Source organism: Crotalus tigris, unplaced genomic scaffold (genome assembly GCF_016545835.1).
Source record: "Crotalus tigris isolate CLP2741 ecotype Arizona unplaced genomic scaffold, ASM1654583v1 scf7180000024340.7048381, whole genome shotgun sequence".
NCBI lineage: Eukaryota > Metazoa > Chordata > Lepidosauria > Squamata > Viperidae > Crotalus > Crotalus tigris.
The window spans coordinates 5360512-5385617 of record NW_024100510.1 but is presented as its reverse complement, the minus strand read 5'-3'; the positions used below and the strand labels follow the sequence as shown (position 1 = coordinate 5385617).

Here is a 25106-nt window from a genome sequence, read left to right as displayed (position 1 = left end):
AGAAACTGAAAACTACTGTCTTATGATTCTTAGAAAGTAATTATGCATTTGTACTCAGTTCAACTGGACTCCTAGATAATTATGTTTGGGATAAGAGTCTTATTTGTTTTTTGAAAAGAGCAATGTTGTTATGAAAATAAATTGTTTGCAATAACATAAATTCATCACACATATAGCATCTCTTTATCTTTTCAGTTTGCTACTGTAGATGCAACATAGTAACCAGTAGGTCATCCGGCCAATATACTTATTAGAAAGATTGGTCATCCAAAACAACATATTTTAATATAGATGATCCTCATACTCCTTATGTCCCAATCTATATAAAATATTTATTTTCTATTTGTTGTGCATTAAATATTTTTTTCTTTTGCTTAGTTGAGAAAAATTCTTAAAATATTTTACAAAAATCCTAGACTTAGGAGAATTGTACAGATTAACAATACAAAAATGTATATCTCTATACATCAAACTGTACAGCAATAGTTTACATGAACATGTAGATCAGTGTTTCTCAACCTTGACAATTTTAAGGCATGTGGACTTCAACTCCCAGAATTCCACAGCCAGCATTGGGAGTTGAAGTCCACATGCCTTAAAATTGTCAAGGTTGAGAAACACTGATGTAGACGAAGCCGAAAACATTCAAGAAATAATTTGGAAGGCCAATATCAACATAAAAACAAAAAGTGCTTAATTTAAAGATAAAGTCTAGCTAATTTACTCCAATTTTATTTTAAACACATTGCACTGCGGCTGAAATAGCAACTTTCAGAGGTTATAAAATCAGACAATCATTGTTTCTAAACATTTCACATATCTTAGCTCATATATGCATAGCTACATTGAAAATTTACTTCTCCTAGCCTTTTTTGGTAGCCATGAATATACCATATCCATATAATTTCATGAGGGATCATGAAAAATAATCTCGAATATTACAATAGAAATAATGCCATATGATACATTTACAAGAATAGAAGACATTGCACATATCTTATTTGAATGCCAATTATATGCCCCAGCAACGGTCTTTTATTTAGAACCTTCAGTGCTAGTCCATCACTATAATAAAGATTGATTAGAACCTTGTATTTAGAACCTATGCATAAATCAACCTTTTGGAACTGCAACAACCAATTATTCTACTTCCTTCTCTTATATTAAAGTGTTCAGTTGAGAGTTTGTTACATAGGAAAAATTGGAGTCATGTGTAAAGGTGATGTCCTTATCAGTATAACAGGATAACAGAAATGGAAGGGACCTTGCAAGTCTTCTAGAACAGGGGTCCCCAACCTCCAGGCTGTGGACTGGCACCATTCTGCGGCCTACCAGGAACTGGGCCGCGCAAGCAAGTGAAGCCCCATCCATGCACACACAGGATTCAGGCAGCACGTGAAACCATGCCACCTGGTATGCGGAAAAACCACCCTCCATGGAGCTGGTCCCTGGCATCCAAAGGTTGGGGGCTGCTGTTCCAGAATATACTTCTGAATATATATTATATACATTGCTCTGTAATTTGGTATATTTATTTATTTATTCAGAAAACTTATAATTATTTTATCCTTTTGTTAGTTGATGCTGTGATTTATCTTGACATGATCAATTGACTAATCAGTAAATTAACTAACACCTAGACATGCCTGAAAAATGCTAGTCTTGTACTGATCTTAAAAGTGAAGGTAGGGCATTTGTATGAAACATTTCCGACTCAGATAGAAGGATATTTATTTAGTATTTATATGGGAGAAACTTCAGCGATGCTGGTAACGTACCATGCAACATACAGTCTCCTGTCTCCTTTGCCTTGTTCTGCTAATCCTGACAAGATGGTATTGCTTGTCACCTGGCTCTCCTCTCCTTTCCTCACCCTCTGTAGTCTGAGTCATTATTACCATTCAGTCTTGCAGTTTTCTCCTTGCTAGACTCACCTTGCTAGTTTTGATCTGCCTGCTTAAAAGTAGACAGATTAAAAACCAAATGGTAACTAACAGTTACTTAGTCATAGCATTCAGAATAACTTTTTCTAAGTTTCAGTAAGTTTTTCCCCCCTTAATATTTGTCTGATTTATCCTAGAAGTAGCCTCATAAAGTTTAACATGTAAAAATTAAAAATGATGAAAACATGGGAAGGAACTCCAAAATACTGATGGAAATCTTTTATAAGTGTTTACTTCATGAATCCTGCACAATAATATATTTGTGGCTTGGAATCTATGTTTATTGTTTTGCCTTTTCCTTTAGCATGTATTTGCCTGGCCAAAGAATTTTCACATTGATCTCACATTTACTGTATCTTAAGAAGGTCAGTATTATATGTGGATGAATGCTCTGCATGAAGAATTCTCCTATAAAGCAAGGGATTGGACTAAATGAATTTAATTTAATTTAATTTAATCTAATTTTGTAAAGTAAATAGTTTTCATACTTTGTTTAGAAAAAAGGGTAGAATTTACCTCCATTCTCTCTTGCTTTACATCATCTATCTCATCATCTTCAAACAAGGCCAAGAGCTCCCCAGTCTGATCAATAGAAATAAGAAAGTCTTGAGCAGATTTCTGACGTTTGTTAGTGCTGCTACTGAATTTGTCTGAAAGAGACCAGAGGAGGAAAATAGACAGCTGTCTTGATACAAAAAAGGGGGTTAGAGAGAGGGAGGGTTGTTTGTTTTGCTTTCTTCCTCTCTCCCAATTATTAAGACCCTATTAAGACCTTATTAAGATAAGGTCATTGTCTCATATTGTCCCTTTGCAAATCCATTTGCATTCGCACTAGGATTTTAAAATAGATCCCAGATATCTGGAAATTCCATAGAAGCAAATTTTAGGGAAAATGCAACCAAATTGCAGTGATTACATATCTAGTAACTAATTAAAATGAAAAAAAAATATTTACCAAACATTCATCTTAATTTTAGACAAATTTAAAGAATGATGCTGACAATATTTTTGTAATAAATTAATTCAATTATAGTTCAAATTAATTTGAAAATGCAAATTGTAAAATTAAGAAGACTATAAATCAGCACCAGTTCTTTAGCTAAACTTAATTCTTGATATTAACAGTTCTGGTTATCAAATGTTTGATGGACTAACACTCTGTACTTTTATAAGTAACTGGAATGGAAAAGCCCTGGTTTAAATGAAGTTTCCCACTAAGTACTATTTTTGAATGTCTAAAGCTAGCTAGAAGAGGAATATATTTCCATTTGGTGCTATAGATACATATGTTGAATATTCCCCATAGAAAGACAAGTTTTCTGGAAGCCTCATACCTTCAAGAAGATCATCTTCATCAATGCCTTTGACAACTTTAGATTTGTAATCTCGGAAAAACATGTATTTAAGTAATCTTCGAAGTTTTTTCTAGTTAAGAAAAAAATGGACATAGACACTGCCTACTAACATTAAAAATTCAAGGAGAAATTTGAAGCATTGTAACTGCAATCTTAGATTATATATCCATATTTATATGCATAGATTGACAATACTTATTCTACAGAACAGAATGTAGAATTCAGCAAAAACTCACGTTAACTGAAATTCCAAGCATAAGTCTGACAATGCATATCAAATCAAGTGTATCTTGTGTGCAGATATATTTCAACATTAGTTTTTTCTTGTGTTCATTATACTTTTCATTCAGGTAAACCTTACTTTGCCAGTTCAATAAGCAGACCAGACTGGGAAATAAGGAAGTTTGGATCTAAATTCCTTTTTTGTTTTACTTCAGAAAGAGAAAAGGTGTGTGAATAAAAGTCTATGAGAATAGCATGCTGTAGTCAAGCACTTTTATTTCAATGTCTTAAATTTGGTGATAGTTGAATTTATCTCAAAACAAGACAAGCACTCACAGGGTGCTTTCAGGAAGCTAGTTGTTTAGTATCGTTTCAATTTATTAATCACTCCAATATGTTCCCCTCTTACCTTTACATTTTTGCCATTCATTAAAACTACTCTTTTTCCCTATAGGTTCAAGTTCTCTCCTTATAGAAGACAATTTCAAATCAGCATGGTTCAGGACCATCTCACAAGTACTCCAGTGTCTTGGTTTCTCCAGGGAAGTGTTTCCAATGACAGGGTATGACTGTGCATTTAGTGCACTTAAACAATTATTAAAGATCTGGAAATCCAAAAGATGGCTGCTCTTCCCAAGAATGTTCATTTGAGCAGTCAAACTCCCCCTTTTAAAGTAACAAGATATTTATATCAAATAGCTGTCCTAAAAGTGCGGAGCACATTAGCCTTAGCAAGCTGCAATGTATTTCCCACAGCAGTTTGGGAGGGCCGATAAAAAAAATATATGAGCTGAGACTGTGCTCCTATGGAAAAGGGGCCACTGAAACTACAGCTCATGTCCTGCTATACTGCATCTTCTATAAGGACTCACTGACTCAGTTTATAACATCTTACCTAATAAAATGTCCAGGAAATAATAATTATTCTTTTTACATGCAACTACTGTTATCAGATCAGTATGAAGTAGTTTCCCTGAATGTGGCCAAACTTTGCTATGCTGTATATAAAATTAGGCAAACTTCAACTGCCCACTGTTAATCACAATATTCTTTTATTTTTATTTATTGTTGTTGTTGTTGTTTTAATGCTTTTATTTGCTGGTCTGTGACTGTAATAAAATTGATTGATTGATTGTTCCCCTCTTTTTCTTAATCATAAGGACCTAATATTTCTGATCTGTCAATAATCAACAGGAGAAATGACACTTGGGGAACATTTCTTTCCTCTGATTTTACACTTCTAAAAATGCTTGTATGTGTTACTTTTTTTTTCTTTTTGAAAAGCTACTGTACCTCTATATCTCCTGTATTTTGGTGAAAAGTCTTACAGACAATTTCCCTTTATAACTTTGATTATAATGGTCTCTTATTTGCCTTAATAAAATCAGCTTCAATCATTTTAAACTAAATGAGTTGGAGTGGGGCAAGAGAGAGGGAGAGAGAAAGAGCATAAAGTAGTAAATATTTAGGGGAAGTAATGAGTCAGAGGGCAGAGCTGTGTTGCTATGTTCCCACAAAATCAGCCTCTTTGGAAAGTTGACATTATTTTCATACAACTTTCATATATCTCAAATGGAAAAAAAATCATTTTTCAATTTGCAAAACTTGAAGCATATGACCCTTAGGTGGAGCTGGGGTGTCTGGCTTTTCCATGAAGGAAACTCTTGACTCATTCTGTCTCCCACTGGCTGAACTCAGGGTACTCTAGAAGTTTCATGGGCCAACCTACCCTGTGAGGCTGATCTTAATTTTTCTACAGTAGTCAATTTCTAAACAGTTTTACAATCCTAAAAAAAACATTGTCAGCTTGATTTTCTCTGGGTATTATGTAGCGTGCACCAAATTCTTGGCATATCCCATCTCCCGTTCTTTGGACTAAAATTATTACTCTGCTCCTTTCTATACACAGACACAGAAACATATTTAGAACCATAATTTCAGCTATTGAGAAAAAAGGTTTAGCCATAAAAGTTTGTTGTTATACCATTATTACAGGTTTCAGTGGGAATTTTGAAAGTTAAGCAGTTTATACTTTTTACTAATATCTTTTAAGATTTTTCAACTCCACTTGCAATTATACCTTCCTTCTAAAGTAAGTAGGATAAGTGACATTGCAAAACACAATTACAAACAGTTGGAGCATATATTACAAATATGGGGTGGGAATGAAATAACTATTTTTGTCCTCTTCGGTATAAAGAGTAGGAGAAGGGGCTTTTTGATATAGGAGGGGCAACTGTATTTTATTGGTATGATGGTGACTGAATTGTAATTTTTGAAGTTTCATGTTGGGTAACTAGAGAAAAAAACTAATTCACGGATTATAGCATCAGTTAATTTATACTATTGTACCTTATCTTTGCGCATCAAAAAAATGAGATCTTCTGCAGAGATTACTCTAGCACCTCTCATCTGAGACACTTCAGAGGCTTGTTGCAACTGTGAATAAAAAACGAAGATTAAAACTGATATGGCAATGTGATATTTTGTAGAATTATACTTATTTAAAGTAGACTTAGCACTATAGGGGGGGAAAAACCCTCACAATGCAGATATATGACACATCAACTAAATTTAGAATTTAAGGTAATTTTAAATATCAGCAGAATTACAATCTGTACCCTCACCAGCCACTTTAAGATTTTCATTTTGCTGAATTTATCTTGAAAATTGCTATTTCAATCAATCTTTTCTAAATCAACTTGGAATATAAAGACAGTTAAACCTGATGAACATCTGGAGGAGAATTTCAGAAAATTCCAGTGCTGTTGGATAGGTTGGAAATAAGGCAAACCAACCTATATACAGTAGGTCCTATTGCTGAGAAACGGACCCATGAAGTCATTAGGAGTTGAACTCAACTTGAATGAGGTATTACTTTTTATGGTAACAAGACTTTATATATTATCTTACAAGTGACATTTCTTTTATGAGGATAATTAAAGGCTCAAACCCAAATGTAACATGATGCTACATTATCTATAAATGCAATTCTTTTATACGCTTCCATTCCAAGCTTAATTTCCTACAGTAATATTTATCCTTTTAAAACTTTTTGTATTGCCTGAATATTAGGATAGGGATAGCTGCTAATATGCATTACTATGTTAGATCCCTAAGGTTTTTTTCTCAAATCCTTTTTCATTAAGCCAAAAACCTGCTGGACCAGCATATTAATATATATAAAACATCCTTTGAAGTTTAGTATGTATTCACTCTGCTGAACCCAAAATTTTCAGTACCATACTCATTCCAACAATGTATCAATTACTTAGATTAAACAAGACCAGTTATCTATATTAACTCTGTCAAGCTACGAGGGCAATTCAGAAATAAACCTCCGTTTGGTTATTAATGACAGACACTCGCAAATACAGAACTTTTATTATACACATTAGAAAACTACAACATTACATTAATTTTTGACATAATTGCCATTCAATTTGAGGCATGTCATAATGTCTTACAGGGTTTGAAATTCCTTAGTAGTAGTCACTCGGCACCAAATCTGGGCTATGGGGGGGGGAACAAAAATATCCCAATGAAACTGCTTCAAAAGTTCTTGGGTGTGTCTGGCGGTGTGCGGGTGAGCATTATCGTGAACCAACACCACACTGGAAGTGGTGCCATAGAAAATCCCGCCAAATGTGAAGATGCCAAAGGAGTACTGCTAGTGAAGTTCATGGAGTGTGGTTCGACCATCAATTCAGACGTCTACTGTGAAACGTTATGAAAACTCAGATGAGCCATTCATAACAAGCATCAGGGCATGCTGCCTTCCGGTGTGGTGTTGGTTCGCGATAATGCTCACCCACACACCACTAGATGCACCCAAGAACTTTTGAAGCAGTCCCGTTGGGATGTTTTTGATCACCCCCCCAAAGCCCAGATTTGGCGCAGAGCGACTACTACTTGTAAGACGATATGACCTCAATTTGAATGGCGATTATGTCAAAAAGTAATGTAATGTTTTCTAATGTGTATAATAAAAGTTCTGTATCTGCGAGTGTCTGTCATTGATAACCAAATGGAGATTTATTTCCGAATTGCCCTTGTATATTGACTCTGAGATGAAAAATTGCAAAGTAGATACTCTTTACAATTCAAATTACTGGTTCTGTTTTAAATCTTGCAGCAAGGTACCCAGGAGGAGGAGGAGGAGGAGGAGGAGGAGGAGAATAGCAACTGTATGTATGTTGTGTCAGTTTCTAATTTGTTTCTATCTCACAGACAGAGATAGAAATAGCTGCTGCTGGAGTGTTTAGGACCTAATCTGATGTTTGCCTATTATATTTTTTCTTGTTGGTTATTTTAATTTTCTTTTCTGGTTAGCAATGGCAGGTGGTATGACAAGCATCAAACAACTTAGTGATGGCTGGTATTGATCATTAGTGGGAAGAAGCCAACTGTTGTAAACTGGTAATTCTTCACCATAATCCTTCTACGGTAAGAATCTTGTCCAGAAACTGATACTGATGCTCTAACTCTTCTTCTTCAGTTGTATTTCAGTGGAAGATGATTTCATTATAAATTGTAATGTTCCATTTCAAACGTCTATGAATGGATTAGAAAAGGGTCAGCGGAAGGGATTAAGTGATACTAAAATTTTATACTAATCTACTATGAACAGAAGAAACAAAACTAATAGAGCCATCATGCATATTGATCCTTGGTACCCAGAACGAAAATCTGAACTTCCTTGGGATTTAAGGCACATGTCAAGAACTGGTGTTTATAAGATTTATGTAAAACAGTACCGTATATGCCAGCGTATAAGGCGACTTCCGCAAACACTAAAATCGGCGCCAAAGATGGGGGTCGTCTTATACGCCGAGTCATCTTATACGCCGGAAATACTGGTAGTTTCCGACGTATAAGACGACGTTCTAGGAATGTGACTCGGCGCCAAAGACGGGGGTCGTCTTATGCGCCGGGTCGCCTAATATGGTGGCATACACAGTAAGCACTGAAAAATGTTACAAACAATCTACTGCTAAACTAAGGTTCTGCAGCTCTTTCTATTTTACTTCTAGGTTTCCTAATGCTTGAATTTGGTGGTAATTTCTACACTGACATTTATTTTCCTAGTTCTGCCATCTTTTTCTTCTTTACTTAAATGAACTTTGCCTGGTTATGAAGAAGTCCATATAGACATAACTCTAGCTAGCAATTGCGTACTTTTTTGTTTGTATTCTCAGAAATATGTCATAATGATACCACTGGACTTTTTAGCACTCTAGCAAAATAAAGTTGTTTGTATAAGTAAAGAAAATTATTTTTTAAAAAATTAAATAATACTCAAAATTACTACATATATAGAAAAATATATAAACATATAGTTTCTGGAAGCCCTGGAGTGTGACAGATGCAGGCCAAAGAATTAGAAAAATACTTTACATTGTTTTTTTCATTTGAAATATAAGATAACAAAGCTTACATTTATAAATATACACACGCACATATATCTGAGAACAGATGGAAGAAATTTTAACTTTCATATGCCATATTAGCAATAGTTTTACTCTGTAATATTGGCTGAAGAAGGATATTATTAATGTGAGATTTAATGTTGCTTCTCCTGTAATTTGAAATAGGACTATTCAGCAGTTAAAACAGTAGCTGTTTCTAATATGCAGGGGGGAGGTAGTTTTTACTTTTGGCAAGTATTCAGCAGGAAAAAGATTTTGTCAATAAATCATAATACTGGACTGCATTCCCCCCCAACTCTAATCACATGCACACAAAATGTGAACTGTATCTGGTAGGCACAACACAAAACATACTGCTTTAAAAAGCTTCATGTTTTTTTTCTTTGAAATGCTCAGGAGGGCTTTTGCAGTTACTAAGATGAGAGAATTTTCAGGAATTCAGAAGTCATAGTAACATAATCTGACTTAAAACTGAACTGGAAAATATAAGAATGTGAAAAATGATAGTTCTATTTTTTTGGCAGAGGAAAGTAGCTTCTTATTCTGATTAGTTTAAGGAGACACAAGGTACTTATGTTTCCAGCATAAAATACAGAAAAGCTGGGTAACATTATAATACAAAGAACGGGATGAATATCTCATTGGTGTAATTTGGATGAACTCAGTGGACTTATATCAAGGCATGCATTTACTCAATATATTTAATAATTGCTTAGAAAATTGATGTTAGTGTGCTGTTAATATAATACATCTTTTTAAAATTTTGTATGGACTTAGAGAATTTTGTTTGAACAAAACAGCTAATGTTATGTCAGCCTCTATTGAATAGAAGACAATTTTAACAGAATAGAGCCACAATCCAGTAATAACCTAAGTTAATGGTTGACCATTACTTCAAGCTAATACAATTATATCCAAGTGTATTAACCAATTCCATTAAAATAAATAAATAAAAACCAGCAGTTAAATGATCTAAAGACACTTAAATTACTCTTAGACATGAAATAGAAACAAAATGCACTACAAAGGTATAATATCTACTTGATGAAAATGATTAATGATCCTTTTAAATCAATACAGGCAACTCGGAGCATGCAGATGGCTAATATATATACCTATTTAATACTGAAAAAATGAAATACTGATCAAGGATCAATTATTCTGTCTTGAAGTCTATTTGCTTCTCTTCCAGGATGCTGTTCTGTACCAGTCAGTTTAAAAGATTAGATGATATTACACAGATTTTGTGGGAAATAGGAAACTAACAAAACACTCTTATTTGCAATCTTTTTTTTAGCATAGCCAGAAGAGCAGGATGTAACCTTATTTTCTTACATAAGAAAGAAGATCATTCTTAGTTCTGAAATGTTTCAAACCAACCCATCTCCAAAATTAAGCAAATTTACATCAGTTTTTTTAATAGTGAAAATGTATAGTATATGGAACAAAGTACTTACTGTTACAAACACAAATGTTGAAAATTTGTCTGTATTGTCAGATATAAAAAGATTTCAGAGTAGCGTTCCTCAACCTCAACAACTTTAAGAACTTTAACTCACTCTCAGGATTCCTCAGTTTGCATGTGTCAGACCTGCCCCAGTCTGATCCCTTAGGGAAGAAAAACTCTCAACTCCATTTGACTGAAGCGAAAGGTATTTTTACCAAGAGATACTGACTGCAAGTAGAGTCAGGCGGAATTTAAAGTTCCCACACATCAATACAAAACTAACCCCTTGGTTACCCCAGCCCTCCCCCCATGGTCCCATCAATGTATAGCTAATCCGGCACTGCCAATATGTTTTGGGAAGAGCTGAGGTGTTTAGGTTGATAAAATTCCATTCTCAGGTCAACAGCCTTGACAATGTCAGGCAAGAACTAGATTCGAAAACGCTCTGTTCTTCCTCAACTGTCAATCCCCCCTCCCAACTTCCCACCATAGTGGTATACAGTTTTATTGTCCATTTGTTCCCCTCACCCTTCCCCAGTTTACTAATGGCAGGACACCAGTGAGACCTTAATCCGAACGTGGTGGATCCGGCAGCATGTTAAAGTACAAACATCTTAAAGTTACTAAGGGTTGAGTAACGCTGCGTTAGAGTGTAACTCAAAGTTACATGCATATTGGTCTGTATGTAGTTAAACAGATATGTAGCTCAATGAAAGAACTCCAACTGGAAAAAAAAACTATTAGGAAATAGAACAGTTTCATCTGCTTTCTGGATTAAAACGATCATTTCTAATTACAATATAGTCCAAGATAGTTTAAAACAATAAGGAAGGAAACCACCTGACTATATCTTTATTAGGTTTGCTTAGAACATAAAAATAAACACAAGACCTCAGATTGCAACTTTATATTATTATTATGTCTAAATTATGAATTTTTTGTCAAAATGAATAAAAATGTGAACAACACCTGCACGACATCATTTTGACTAAGAGCTCCTTGTGGACTTTTTTCTATTTTGTATGTAAGAAAGAAAACATAAGCCAGTGATGGCAAACCTTTTAGAGACCGAGTGCCCAAACTGCAACCCCAAACCCACTTACGCATGGTCGGGTGCTGGATGGGTGTGGCCCATTGGCTGGGTGTGGCCAATTGGCTGGGTGTGGCCTATTGCTGGGTATGGCTGCGGTGGTAATGCAGACTGGGTAGAACTAAAAACTTCAATCAATCAATTCCAACTTTGCAAGATTTTTTTTTTCCCTGCAAGAAATTGAAATTGACTGATTGATTGAATCTTTTTTTTTTTTTTTTTGCACATGGCAGTGGAGGCCTAAAGCGAAAAGATTTTATAAAACCCAGCTGAAGGCCTAGGACTGGGGCAACAGCACGCGTGCCCACAGAAAGGGCTCTCAGTGCCGCCTCTGGCACCTGTGCCATAGGTTCGCCACCACTGACATAAGCCATCCTAAGACTTTGAAGACATGATTGAAACATAACATTTCAGGCTCTAATCACAATTTTTAAAATCAGTGAAGAATTGGAAAAAACGGTTGCAATCATTATTATATTTTTGAGTTCAATCCAATGATGTTATCCAATAACATCAAAATGGATTCTCCTTCCAGGACTCCAAAATTGCTGAAGAGTAAGGATATGCAAAACATTTTAACGTTTTATCAGCAGTTTTATTGTTTGGAGCAATTTTACTATGTACTATTTAGCTTTTTTGAGCAAAAAAACATTATGATTTGGAGGCTTCTGATTGCTACTATTGGATTGTTGACTTGTGGCATTTGATTGAGTGACCTGTTTGTAGTCTTTCTCCAGACTAGACAGTCCAAGCAGCCAGGAATGGCCATGTTGCTGTTGGCTAAGACAGGATGGGCAAATAGAAGAGGGAAACACTGAAGGAAAAGCAGAAGTGAAGTTAATGGCCATACAGTTGAACCTTGTTTGCACTTACACATCTACCAGGCCAAATATTTATACATATTTATAGATTTACATCCTGCTGAAAAGAAATGTGGTTTACAGCAGTTTACTTACACAAATAAAACTAAAAAAGCTGAAACAACAAAATACATATTTTTGTTTTAGTCTATTGTAATGTATTTTATCACATCTCTTCTGTTGTATTATTGCATTTCTGTAACTGTATTCCATTTCACCAATAAAATCTTTAATTAAAATTGGAATTAAAACACCATAGAATAAAATCCAAGTCAATATAACATAAATAACAAATAATATTAATAGGATAATAAAACATCAGAAAGGATAACCATTGTGTCAGCCCTAAAGTATATGGCAGCAAAGTATAACTTGAAGGCCCTCCAGAAGTGTTTCTGTTTAACTATCTTCCAGGAGAACTCATGAGAAAATGAAAGCTGAGCTTCTGGCCACCAGAAGTTCTTGGGGGGGGGGGAGGACCTGGATAAGCCTCTCTCTGAGACCTCACTCATATCTATGGAGAACATTGCAGAGGATTGACTAGTATCATCTGGAAAAGGCAGTCTTTTTTTTTTTTCAAATTTTTATTAAGTAAACATTTAAAAACAGGTTATTTTGCCATACATACTATACCATATATCTTCCTAGTCATTGATCTTTTATACCATTTACATATTGCATTTTATACTATTTACATATTTATATATTTACATACATATTTATGTCTATTTATAACATAACCTCCATTTTCATTCTTATTTCATATTCTTTCTGATCTCTATCTTACGCTCACTTTGAGGTTGGAAATCTATACTTTATCTCTTCTAGACGAGCTTTCTCTGTTCTGACTTTTTCTCCTTGAGTCTAACCTATAGTACATCTTATCCCAAACTTCATAATACTCTGTTACATCCTTGTCTTTAATTTCTAAGGATAATCTATCCATCTCTGCACATATCAAAAAAAAATTAATTAGTTCACTCTCCACCAGGGAATTTCCGTTTTTCCAGTTCTGGGCATACACCAACCTTGCTGCTGTTATGATATGCAACACTAGATATCTCTCTCCTTTGTTAAATTTCCCATCTATCATTCCCAGTAAAAACAATTTTGGTCTGGAATCTATCTTCAGTCCCAACATTTCCTCCAACCAAGTCTTTGTTAGCCGCCAAAATTCTTTGGCTTTGGAACAAGTCCACCACATATGATAATAAGTGCCTAACACTTTCTTGCACTTCCAACATTGTGGTGATATATCTTTTCTCATCTTTGCCAATCTTGTTGGGGAGAAGTGCCACCTGTAAAACATTTTTGTACAGATTCTTTTTATATGAGGTAGCCAAGGTTAACTTTCTATTTCTTTCCCATAACATTTGCCATTTGTCTAAATCAGCGGTTCTCAACCTTTCTAATGCTGTGACCCCATAATACAGTTCCCCATGTTGTGGTGACCCCCAAGTGGATGTGGCCACCAATAAGAGGGAGTAGGACAGCTAGGGAAAAGGGAAAAAATGGCGGACAGCGTGGTTTGGCAACCCCCGTGAAATGGTCGTTCGACCCCAAATGGGGTCCCAACCCACAGGTTGAGAACCACTGGTCTAAATCAATATTATATCCGAAATTTTGGGCCCATGTTATCATCACTTCTTTTACCTGTTCCTCTTCCATTTTATATTCCAATAAATATTTATATGTTCTTTTGATTGCTTTCTCCTCCGTTCCTAATAATATTTTATCTAGTGTTGTCAGATTCCTCCATATACCCCATTCCTTTTTGTCTTTCTTATCACGTGACTGAACTTGCAGGTACACCCACCATTCCAATTGTACCCTGTTTTCTTTTAATTCTTGTCTGGATTTAAGTTCCCCTTGTTCATTTAGAATATCACTGTACGTAACTACTTTTCCCAAGTTCATAAAATTTGGATGCATTAGCGCTTCCAGTGTTGAGAGCCATACCGGTGTTTCTATATAGTTCTGTTGTTTAACTTTAATCCACACATTGAGTAATGCTGCTCTAATATGGTGTCTCTGGAAGTATTGATTAATGTTATATCTCTTATCCCACAGAAATGCCATCCAGATTGTATGTGTGCCATCCAGATTGTAAATCATGACCCTCTAGCATTAATAGCCTTCTATTTTTTAAATTTATCCAATCCCGCACCCAGTTGAGTATTGCAGCTTGGTAGTACAGCTCCCAGTCAGGTAGTCCGAATCCCCCTCTTTCTTTGGCTTCTTGTAGTAGTTTTAATTTGATTCTAGATTTCTTCCCCTGCCAAATAAATTTCAATATTATTTTATTCAAATTTACAAAATATTTTTTCTCTAATTTTATGGGGTCATTCTGAAATAAAAAGAGTAATTTAGGTAAAATGTTCATCTTTACTGCTGCAATTCTCCCCATAAAGGAGAGTTGCAAATTTTTCCATCTTTCTAAGTCTTTCTTTATCTGATTGTTTAAATTAACATAGTTATCTTCTTTGATTATAATACACCTTGTTGTTAGCTATACTCCCAAGTATTTAACTTTCTTCACTATTTGGATATTTACTTTCTCCACCAGGTCAATTTTCTGTGTACTATTCATATTTTTAACTATCATTTTCGTTTTATCTTTGTTGATTTTCAGTCCCGCTACCTCTCCATATTCTTCTAATATTTCCACCAATCTTATACCCAAATGTAGCGGTTCCTCTAAGATAAATATGAGGTCATCTGTGAATGCTTGCAGTTTGTAGGTTTCTTTCTTAATATTTAAGCCTCTAATTTGACTTTCCTTTCGAATCATTCTAGTCAGTACTTTGAGAGTTAATATAAACATTAACGGCGAGAGCGGACACCCTTGTCTTGTACCTTTTCTAATTTGGAAGCTTTGTGTCACTTCTCCATTGATTATAACTCTCGCCTCTTGTTTATTGTATATAGTTCTGAATATGTTTATAAAATTTCTGTCAAAGTCCATATAGCCTAACTGCCTCAACATGAAGTTTCAATTTACATTGTCAAAGGCTTTTTGTGCATCCAAAACCATCAGAGCTACTTATTTTTCACTGTGAATCTCGTAGTACTCCAAAATATTCAAAATCGTCCTCATATTGTTTCGAATTTGCCTTCGTGGTAGGAAACCATTTTGATCTACGTGTATAAATTTGTTTAGGTATCTTTTTAGTCTTCCCGCAATTATTGCCATAAATATTTTGTAATCCGAATTTAAAAGCGATATTGGCCTATAATTATTGATTTTTGTTAAGTCCAAATTTTCTTTTGGGATCAGCATCAGTTTTTGTTTGGTGCATCTTTTATGCTTTTTAATTGACCATATCCCATACTCCTTATGCTGGTCTATGACCATAATAAAGATATGATTATAGTAGCCTATGGAGATACACTTGCATGAACAAAACTCTTCTCTCTGCAGCAACTTGTACTGTTTGTCTTACTGAAATGCAGAAATATCTTCTTGCTACTGAAGCTTCCGTTTACTCATCAATACCTCGAAGAGAGTGACTTTATTTGTGTTATGTTAAAAATAATACTATTATTAGAAATAATATGCTGTTAGAAATGATACATTGTATCACTGTACCATAAGTGATAGATTATAGAAATTAACATCTCAAATTTAAATATATCTGTTAAAAATGTTAGATTATAGATTTTAGAAATAACATTATAAATAAATAATTGGGATATTTGGCTCTATCCCATCCCTGTGTTTACTCATGTCTGAATAAGCCTATAATTGTCCTACAAAATGCTATTAACATACCCCAAACAGATGTGGGAAATGGAAGCCAAGCGTGGCATAATGCCTCAGCATTCAAGCTTGTGTATTTCTCCACTTTCTTTTAATAGAGGTTGAAGCGTGGAACAGTTCTCTAAGGAACAACAATTCTACTACTCATACTTAAAATAATTTGAACAAGGCATTTCCAACAGGTAAAATTAGGAACAGTTATTTATAAAGGATGAGAACTACAAACAAATCCTCATGTTCCAATCTAATAAACAGGGGCCTTCAGAGTCAAAAAGACATAGTAAAATATCTCAATGTGACACATTGAACTGAACATTTCTAAACAAGAAGAAATGCATCTTTGACAAACATTCTAATATATATATATACAAAGAGCAGAGATCAAATAAGGAAACTGCCAAAGTTTGGCCTTAACTTTGTTTAAAAGGACAAATATAGATAGTATTTCCTGAAACCATATTTAAGGTACCAGAAACGATCAATGAATGATATATTATTTCCTTGTTTTCCGATATTAAAGAACATTTTTGAAGTGTGTACACAGGACAAAGTTTGCATTATTCGAGACAGTCAGTAAATGTCTTTCTGATAGTTATAACTCATGTTAGATGGCAATTACATGCTATATTATAAGCTTATGAAAATACTTCCTTTGTTAGTGTAGAAAGTAGCATTTATTCAAAACGCCATGCTATAATTGCTTATATAAGGAAATTACATATTACCGTACCAAATTAAATGCAAAAAAGATAAGCTACCTGTTTTCCTGATAGTGATGACCTTGTCCTTTCAGAAAGCAGATAGAAGCATATTTCCAGTAGCAATAGTAATGTGTGAAATAATAAACCTTTCTGATTTCTAATTATCAAAAATATATAACCCTGGACAGACTAGATAACATATAGCTTGGATTCAGAACTTGAGGTCTTCATGAATATAATACGAAGAAGAAGTCTGACAAGATGGAGACTTTCTCACAGGAGCCAGAAGTTCATTTTATTGTTTCAGGCAATTTTTTTTTAAAAAATGTATCAAAAGTTGCTTTTAGACACATAGAGAATAAATCCTTGGTTCTGAGCATGGTGTGGCATCAAATACGTGGATGAACTACACCAAAAGATCCCCATGTTGAAAATGTGTATCTAGGAAGGTTTGGTCACTAAAGCAAACCCAAACTTTCTGGAAAAATAAAGTTAAAAGAAAATATTACTAACAACATAGCTGTAGGGCTAGTAATATTTCATTTTTTTTTAAAAAGAAAATGCAGTTAAATTGATAAACATATTTGAAAGCAAACATGGAAACATACTGTATTGGCCAAAAGAAAAAAAATAATTTATATTCCGATATATAAAAAAGAGTAGCACAACTGTTTAAGAGTTGTATTTTTCTTATATGCTAGTAAGATGACGCACAGGATTTTGCAATAGATGAAACAAAGATCAGGGTCATGACTTTAGCTTTCTCACAGAATCATGGCTACTGCTGTAGTAACAATGGAAGGAGGATTTTTTACTTGGCTTAGGCTTGTAGGCCACTTATAAGCTTTGGAGATGAGAGCTTATGTTGTTGTCACTGCATGGCATAACTACTGTGGCATGCTCCATGTGGACTGTCTTGGAAGACACCTCAAGCTATTAATTGGCACAGGATGCAAGTCCAGAATCCTACCAGGATAACACCTATTATATAATCATTGTACTGATATCAGTAAACCTCAGGATCCAATTCAAAGTATTGGCTAATACTATTAAATTATAGTAGAGTACCAAATAAACATCAGGAACCACCTAATCAAAATAGAATATAGAATAATAAGGTTGGAGGTATTCTCGTCCAACCTCCTGCTCAAGCAGGGGACCTTAAACTATTTCAGACAAATGGCTGTCTTCTTGAAAACCTCCAGTGATGGAGTACCCACAACATCCATAGTTAAACCTGATTCTTCCAACCTCAAGGGAGGTTGCTTGAGGTAGAAGGGGCATTTGCAGATCACAGAAAGGAGGCCTTCTCAGTAGCTGCCTCAATAATATGGAACATGCTGATAGTTGAGATGTGGCTCATCCCTTCAGCCTTGGCATTCTAGAGAGCTTCAAAGTTTCTCCTTTCTAAAGCAGGAATTGATTTTGAGTTGATGGTGATTAGGTAACTGTGTTTTAATTACATTATGCTGGTTCAAGTCAGGTAAATTCACCTTTAAGGATTATTCTTTTATTATTATCACCTAGAGTTGATTAGTGCAGTATAAAAAGGTAAAAAAATAAGCTCTTCTCCCCATGAATGAATGAATGAATGTATTATGCGTACAAATACAAACATTCAGTATCACCCATTGTTTGAAAAGAGCGTGCAACTGATTATCACAGTTTAAAAGTGTTTTAAACTTATTCTTATAGCATAGAATGAATACTAAAATTGCATTGTAATACTGGATCAGTGTACCATTAATACAAAAAAAATTCCATTTTTTATCTAAGAATACTGCCTTCAAATGAACTTGCACAACAGAACAGAGTATTGTGAAAAACACTGCCAAATGAGATACAATTGGATGAAAATAAAGCTGAAATGTTTATATGAAAGATTAGCAATGTCCTTGGCCATTTGCCTTACATGGTATTATAAGCAAAATATGATTTTTCTCAGAGAACATTTACTACAAACAACATTGTTAATCATTTTGAAAACATTTTCTGAATTTCAAAATATTTTCCTTAGAGAATCTTACTTGTCACGTTTTGTTTCAATAGACACATTTAAGAGATAATGGCATGTTTGTGCGTTTTGAGGTAGACTTGAAATGCTAACAAAATAATATTTATTAACCCATGTACCTAAATTCAGATTTCAGAAGTAGATGTTTTAGTGCACAAATCTAAGCCAGTGTAAGAAAACTGTCACTAAATTCTTATACAGAGGACTGTACTTTGACCTCTCTATCCCTAAAATAGGAACTACAAGTATAGGTATCTTTATTTTTAGTCTTCTCTGTTAGAATTCCCAAGGATGCATCTGTATTTTGCCCCAGTCACATCCTAACATTAAAAAAGCAACAGCTGAGAGAGGGAGAAGGTAAAAATCAGGATTATGAGAAAAGAACATTTGAAAAAGCAACTTTTCCTTTAAAAATATCTTCATAATCATCCCATTGGTTTTGCATTTCTTTGCTTATTTTACTATCTAATTTATACTTGTAATGCTGTTGGCATGCCAGTTTTCAGTGCAACATAAAACTGACATCAGCAATTAGCATTGGTTATTAATTGTATTAAATATAACAACAGAATCATAAATAATATCAATGTAAGCACAATCAACTATGTATTTAAAATATGGAATGTTTCATAAATTTGCATGAATGTACATATATAAATGCTATTCTTCGGATGAAAGGTAGTAGAACTGGGGAAAAATCCTGGAAAACATCTACTTATTTAAATTAGGCTTTAGATATGAACCATGTCATAGAAACCTATTTGTATTTAATTAGAAATGGCAATTTGATGGAGGGGATTTCAAAGCAAATGAACCACAAACCAATATTTAAATATGTGACAGTTCAGTGTAACTTCTTCATACAAGCCTTTATGATGACTATGTCATACAAAATGTTACAATCAGTAACTAAACATTTCTTTGACATGTCTGCGCTGTTGAATTTAATACATCTTTCATGTTAATTTTTAAAAGAATATGATTTTGTTTCAATGTTTACATTTTCTGGGGCCACTAAAATGTGCTTTCTGAAGCACACTGCACCAATAAATCAGCAATTATTTCATAGATAGATAAATAGATAGATAGATAGATAGATAGATAGATAGATAGATAGATAGATAGATAGATAGATAGACAGACAGACAGACAGACAGATATCAGCAGAAGTAAATTCCACTGCCAAATCAGTAAAGTGCTACATTTAGTTCTGCTTTAAATAAACAATACACTAATTTTAATAAGTCAGCAAAGATTTATTTTAGTTCTAGTTCAGACATACAGTCATATGCAAGGTAATTCAATACTCATTGTAAAAAAAAACTATGAAAATTGTTTTACAGCTGGTTTTAATCAGCTCCCTTTGTTTAACATTAGAAACTAACCTCTAAAAGATATATACAAGCTGCACATCCTACAGGTAATAGTATCCAGATGGGATGCTCTTACTGAACATCATGCTCAATATCATAAAGAATATACTGTGAAATAAGCACCTTGGCATAGACCTTGATGTTAACTTCTACTACACTTCCCTTAGTCCCTCTGCTTGATGAAACTTGGAGGAGTTCCTCACAGGTAGACCAAAGAAGTTTCACATCAAGATCTTTGCAGTCTACAATAGCAAATATTAGCTTGCTAATAATACTTTTCATTCTTTAACAGAACTATTAGATTTTTAGCACTTTTGCTGCAATGCAAACCACATTTTCAAAGATGTGCATCTTAGCTTATCAAGCTTGATTTTTTTTTTCTAAAATAAGTTAGGGTTTAACCAAATGAAATGAGTTAAGATTTTGTCATTTTTATCCCTATTGAGATTCAAAAGAAAAGGTTGGTCCTGTTGGTCTTACTACTTTGCAATGGCAAAGAAGGCCCTCTTCCTGGGCCCCTGCCAATCAAAAATCTTTAACTCACAGGGTTCATTACATATGTTCTGCCCCTGTATTTTTCATGATTGGGCTGGCAGTCTCTCATATAGGCTTCCCTCACAGCAGCTGACCCCAACCTGTGTTGTGCATTATTCTTAGTTTCATTATTCCTATGCATTATTTTTAGTTTGACCTTATTTGTGACCTGGCACACTTTTGCCAGCATGACTCTAGTATAGAGTCATTAAAACTACTGAGAATATTTCCACCATCTTGATGTGATATTTCCTGGAGGGTATATTCATTAAATTAAAGAAACATGCTGTCAGAATCCAATCATATTTCATCTTTAATTATCAAATATAGAAACTCCCAATTCTGCCTTCTTTGGATTCTGCCATAAGAGGGAGAGAAGGGGGAGAACAAAGGGGCTTTATGGCCCTCACTTCCTTCAGTAGACTTCAAAGAGCTGAATGCTGAATGTGTGTTTATTGTAACCTATTGTAACCTCAAAGCGTTAGCACCAGAGAACATTAGCATTAACAAAGAAGAGTATTTGCCTTTCATGTAGTTATCTGAAGTCTCATCCAGACGGAAGAAAGAAGAAACGGGGTGGAATTGTGATACTTGAAACTATTGTATTTAATTAAACCTTGATGGGAGAGCTTGGACCCCAAGTCCTGTCTAGCATGCCTGCAACCATTTTCTCTTAATAAAGGATTCCTGTTGGAAGAACTATTCCAAGAGTTCTGTCTTCTTAAGATGCAAAGTGGGGTGGGTCCTTACATTAGACAGGACTTGCAAAATTAATCCACCTGGAAGGTAGACCCTTGCCGGGGGATTTTGCAAAAATTTACCATGTCAGACAACGAAGCAAGAGAGGGAGAAAACTCCCTGGAAAGAGAGCCGCTGACCCAGTTGGAACCTTGCCAGATGTTGGGATCCGAGAGGCCAGATTTCTCAGAAGAAGAAGTGGTGGAGACACAGGACCACAAGCCTCACTGGTCGATGGGCGTTGGAAAGAAAAGCGAGTGGGGAAAGGAATCAAGAAAAGTGACCCTGAGACGGGGGACCAAGCAACCAGAATGGAAGCAGGAGATGGAGAAATCCCTGCACGCAAGTGAAGAGGGAGGAAGCTGTATGCCGTACTCAGACTGGATCCTAGAGAGAGCTATTGACCTGATGAAGAGAACTCTCAGCTCCCTAGGAGAGGAGATTCCTGAGCCCTACGCCCGCCCCAGTTCCTGGAGCCACAAAGGGAGAGACACCGAGGGGGACGTGGAACCTGCAACCCCAGGGACATTTACTGATCCAGGAGCTCCCACCCCCTACCGGACCCAGATGGAAATCTGGACGGAAGACACTACCACCCACAATGGAGGCACCGATCCATTCCAAGACGTCCACCGTTGGAGGTGAAATTCAAAGGGGAGCCAACACGCTTGGGGTTTTTCCTAACCCAAGTCCTCAGCTACATGGAGGAATATGGGCAGGACATCCCCAGCGACAAAGCCCGCATCCGGATCGTGCAATCTGCCCTGGATGGACCAGCTGCAGATTGGGTGGTGAACCTGCATGACTCCAATGCCCCAGAACTCAGTAACTTCAACCGTTTCATGTCCTCGTTGAGAAGACGATTTGAAGACCCCCTGGCTGATCGCAAAGCCCGTGAAAGAATAACAACGATGAGGCAGGGCAAACGCCCAGTGGCTGAGTATACACAAGAATTCCGAGCCATTGCCAGCAAACTGAATTGGCCAGAAGACATCCTCCTTGGCCGTTTCAAAGACGGACTAAACTATGATCTATATGATGCTTGCCTGCCCCGAGGAGACCCACATCGACTTGAGGAATGGTACGTCTTGGCAGAGGAAGCAGAGATCGACATATTGAAGAGGCATCGCCGAGGAAAACAATGGAGCCGCCCCCCGCCTGAGCTGACACACCAACCGGTGAAATCATCGGATACAGCCAAGAAGCAGATGGGGTGTTTCAAGTGCGGAAGAGAAGGGCATCGAGCTGTAGAATGCCGCTCAAAGGCCCCCCAGCACAACCCAGACAGATCCCCAATCAACAAACCCAGAGGGTATTCAGCTAAGCCAAAAGAAACAGCCATGAAAATGATGGAAATTGCAGAAAACCCCACCTCTGCTCACCAAGGGGAAAGAACTCCAGCCTACACCACAGGGACGGTGGATGCCTCAGATGACAGCTCGGAAGGCGAACCCCTGGTAAGTGGACGCATCACACCCATCTTCAAAACAGTGACTATATTAATCCCCCCCATGCCCGAAGCTGTGAAGGTGAAAGCCTTAATAGACTCTGGCTGCACCCGCTGCCTCATTAGCCCAACACTAGTGGGGAATCTGGGCATCCCATCCAGGAGACTGGAACAACCAATCTCATTTGGCCAGCTAGATGGATCCATAGCAGGGGGGGTGCCAGCTACCCTAGCCACTTGCCAATACATCTCTCCCTGGGCAACCATGAAGAGGACTTAACGTTTGTGTGACCCCAGGTATGGAATGCCCAATGATTCTAGGGATGGAATGGTTGAAAAAATGGAACCCCTGGGTAAATTGGAGGACGACAGAAATCAAATTCCCGAAGGGGGACCCTATGGACTTAAAACCCCAAGAGAGGCTACCAGAATCAAGAATAGAAAAAGCATCCATAGGAGAGGAAAAAAGATTAACAGAAATACCAGAGGAATATAGGGACCTTGCTGAAGTCTTCAGTGAGGAGAGGGCGAATGAGCTTCCCCCCCACCGACCCACAGACTGTACCATTCAAGCCTGGGGACTTTATACTCCATTGGAAAGATTTATAAAAAAAAACCTGGAGAGAGGTTTCATTGAACCAGCTAAGCCTAAAGTGGCTGCCCCGGTCCTTTTTAGAGAGAAGAAGGATGGCTCTTTATATGCGTGGATTATAGGGCCCTAATCAGTGAAAGCAACCTATACCCGCTGCCCCTCATGAAAGACATGCTGTCACACCTATCGAAAGGGAAAATTTTTTCTAAACTAGAAAGGGAAGCTTACTATCGCGTGAGAATCAAGGAAGGGGACGAATGGAAGACTGCATTTAACTGTGGGGTGCTATCAATTCAAAGTCTTGCCATTTGGATTACAAGGGGCTCCCTTTGCATTAGCTATATACAAGCTGCCCAGATGGGAACTGAACATCATGCATAAAGAATATACTGTGAAATAAGCACCTTGGCATAGACCTTGATGCTTAGTCCCTCTGCTTGATGAAACTTGGAGGAGTTCCTTAGAAGAAGTTTCACATCAAGATCTTTGCAGGCAAATATTAGCTTGACTTTTCATTCTTTAACAGAACAGCATGCAATGCAAACCACATTTTCAAAGATGTGCATCTTAGCTTATCAAGCTTGATTTTTTTTTTCTAAAATAAGTTAGGGTTTAACCAAATGAAATGAGTTAAGATTTTGTCATTTTTATCCCTATTGAGATTCAAAAGAAAAGGTTGGTCCTGTTGGTCTTACTACTTTGCAATGGCAAAGAAGGCCCTCTTCCTGGGCCCCTGCCAATCAAAAATCTTTAACTCACAGGGTTCATTACATATGTTCTGCCCCTGTATTTTTCATGATTGGGCTGGCAGTCTCTCATATAGGCTTCCCTCACAGCAGCTGACCCCAACCTGTGTTGTGCATTATTCTTAGTTTCATTATTCCTATGCATTATTTTTAGTTTGACCTTATTTGTGACCTGGCACACTTTTGCCAGCATGACTCTAGTATAGAGTCATTAAAACTACTGAGAATATTTCCACCATCTTGATGTGATATTTCCTGGAGGGTATATTCATTAAATTAAAGAAACATGCATCATTCCTACATTGCTTATGAAATCATTAGAAAATGTGCTTTCCCCAATATTTTTAACCATGAATGCATGATACTATAAAAGCTAGAGTAGGAGTAGAAAGAGAGGAAAATAAATCTTAAACAATGTACAAGAATGTTACTTTAAAATCCAGGTTAATCTGGGATATTTGCAGATTCTTGCAATTCTTTCCATGTGCATAGCAGCCCAGCCAATAGAAGTAGGGATAAACTGCATAAAAGTTTTTTTTTTCATTTCTCTTCAATTGAGGACCAACACACTAGACTGGACATGTTTAGAAACTGAATGATTCATTTGAACTTGACGGAGAGGGAAGGGGAAGAATGGCTACCAATATGGGAACAGTCTGCCCCAAAGCCACAGTATTGCAAAAGGCATAGGCACTCACAGCAAGAAAAAAAGCTGGCTCATTTCTTAAATTAAGACATCATTTAATCAAATAAGTCCACAACCAATGCGTACTAGGAAAGTGCCTTTGTTTCTATATCACTGCCTATAAACTAGATAAGAACTAAGCTAGGTTTTTAATTAGATGATGGTCATAG

The 25106-nt window shown here is 36.1% G+C and overlaps 1 protein-coding gene across 8 annotated transcripts in view; it reads right to left on the bottom strand.

Moving 5' to 3' along the window:
* Positions 1–25106, bottom strand: part of SUPT3H (SPT3 homolog, SAGA and STAGA complex component) — a 304630-nt gene that overhangs the window by 125261 nt on the left and 154263 nt on the right. For 7 of the 8 annotated variants that reach the window (XM_039326205.1, XM_039326202.1, XM_039326201.1 and 4 more), the window contains 3 exons: positions 5873–5959; positions 3278–3368; positions 2460–2593 (listed from right to left, as the gene is read on the bottom strand). In XM_039326205.1, the coding sequence (XP_039182139.1) occupies positions 2460–2593; positions 3278–3368; positions 5873–5959 (312 nt within the window). The remainder of the gene's footprint in view (positions 1–2459; positions 2594–3277; positions 3369–5872; positions 5960–25106) is intronic. The other variant, XM_039326206.1, reaches the window with a different exon arrangement.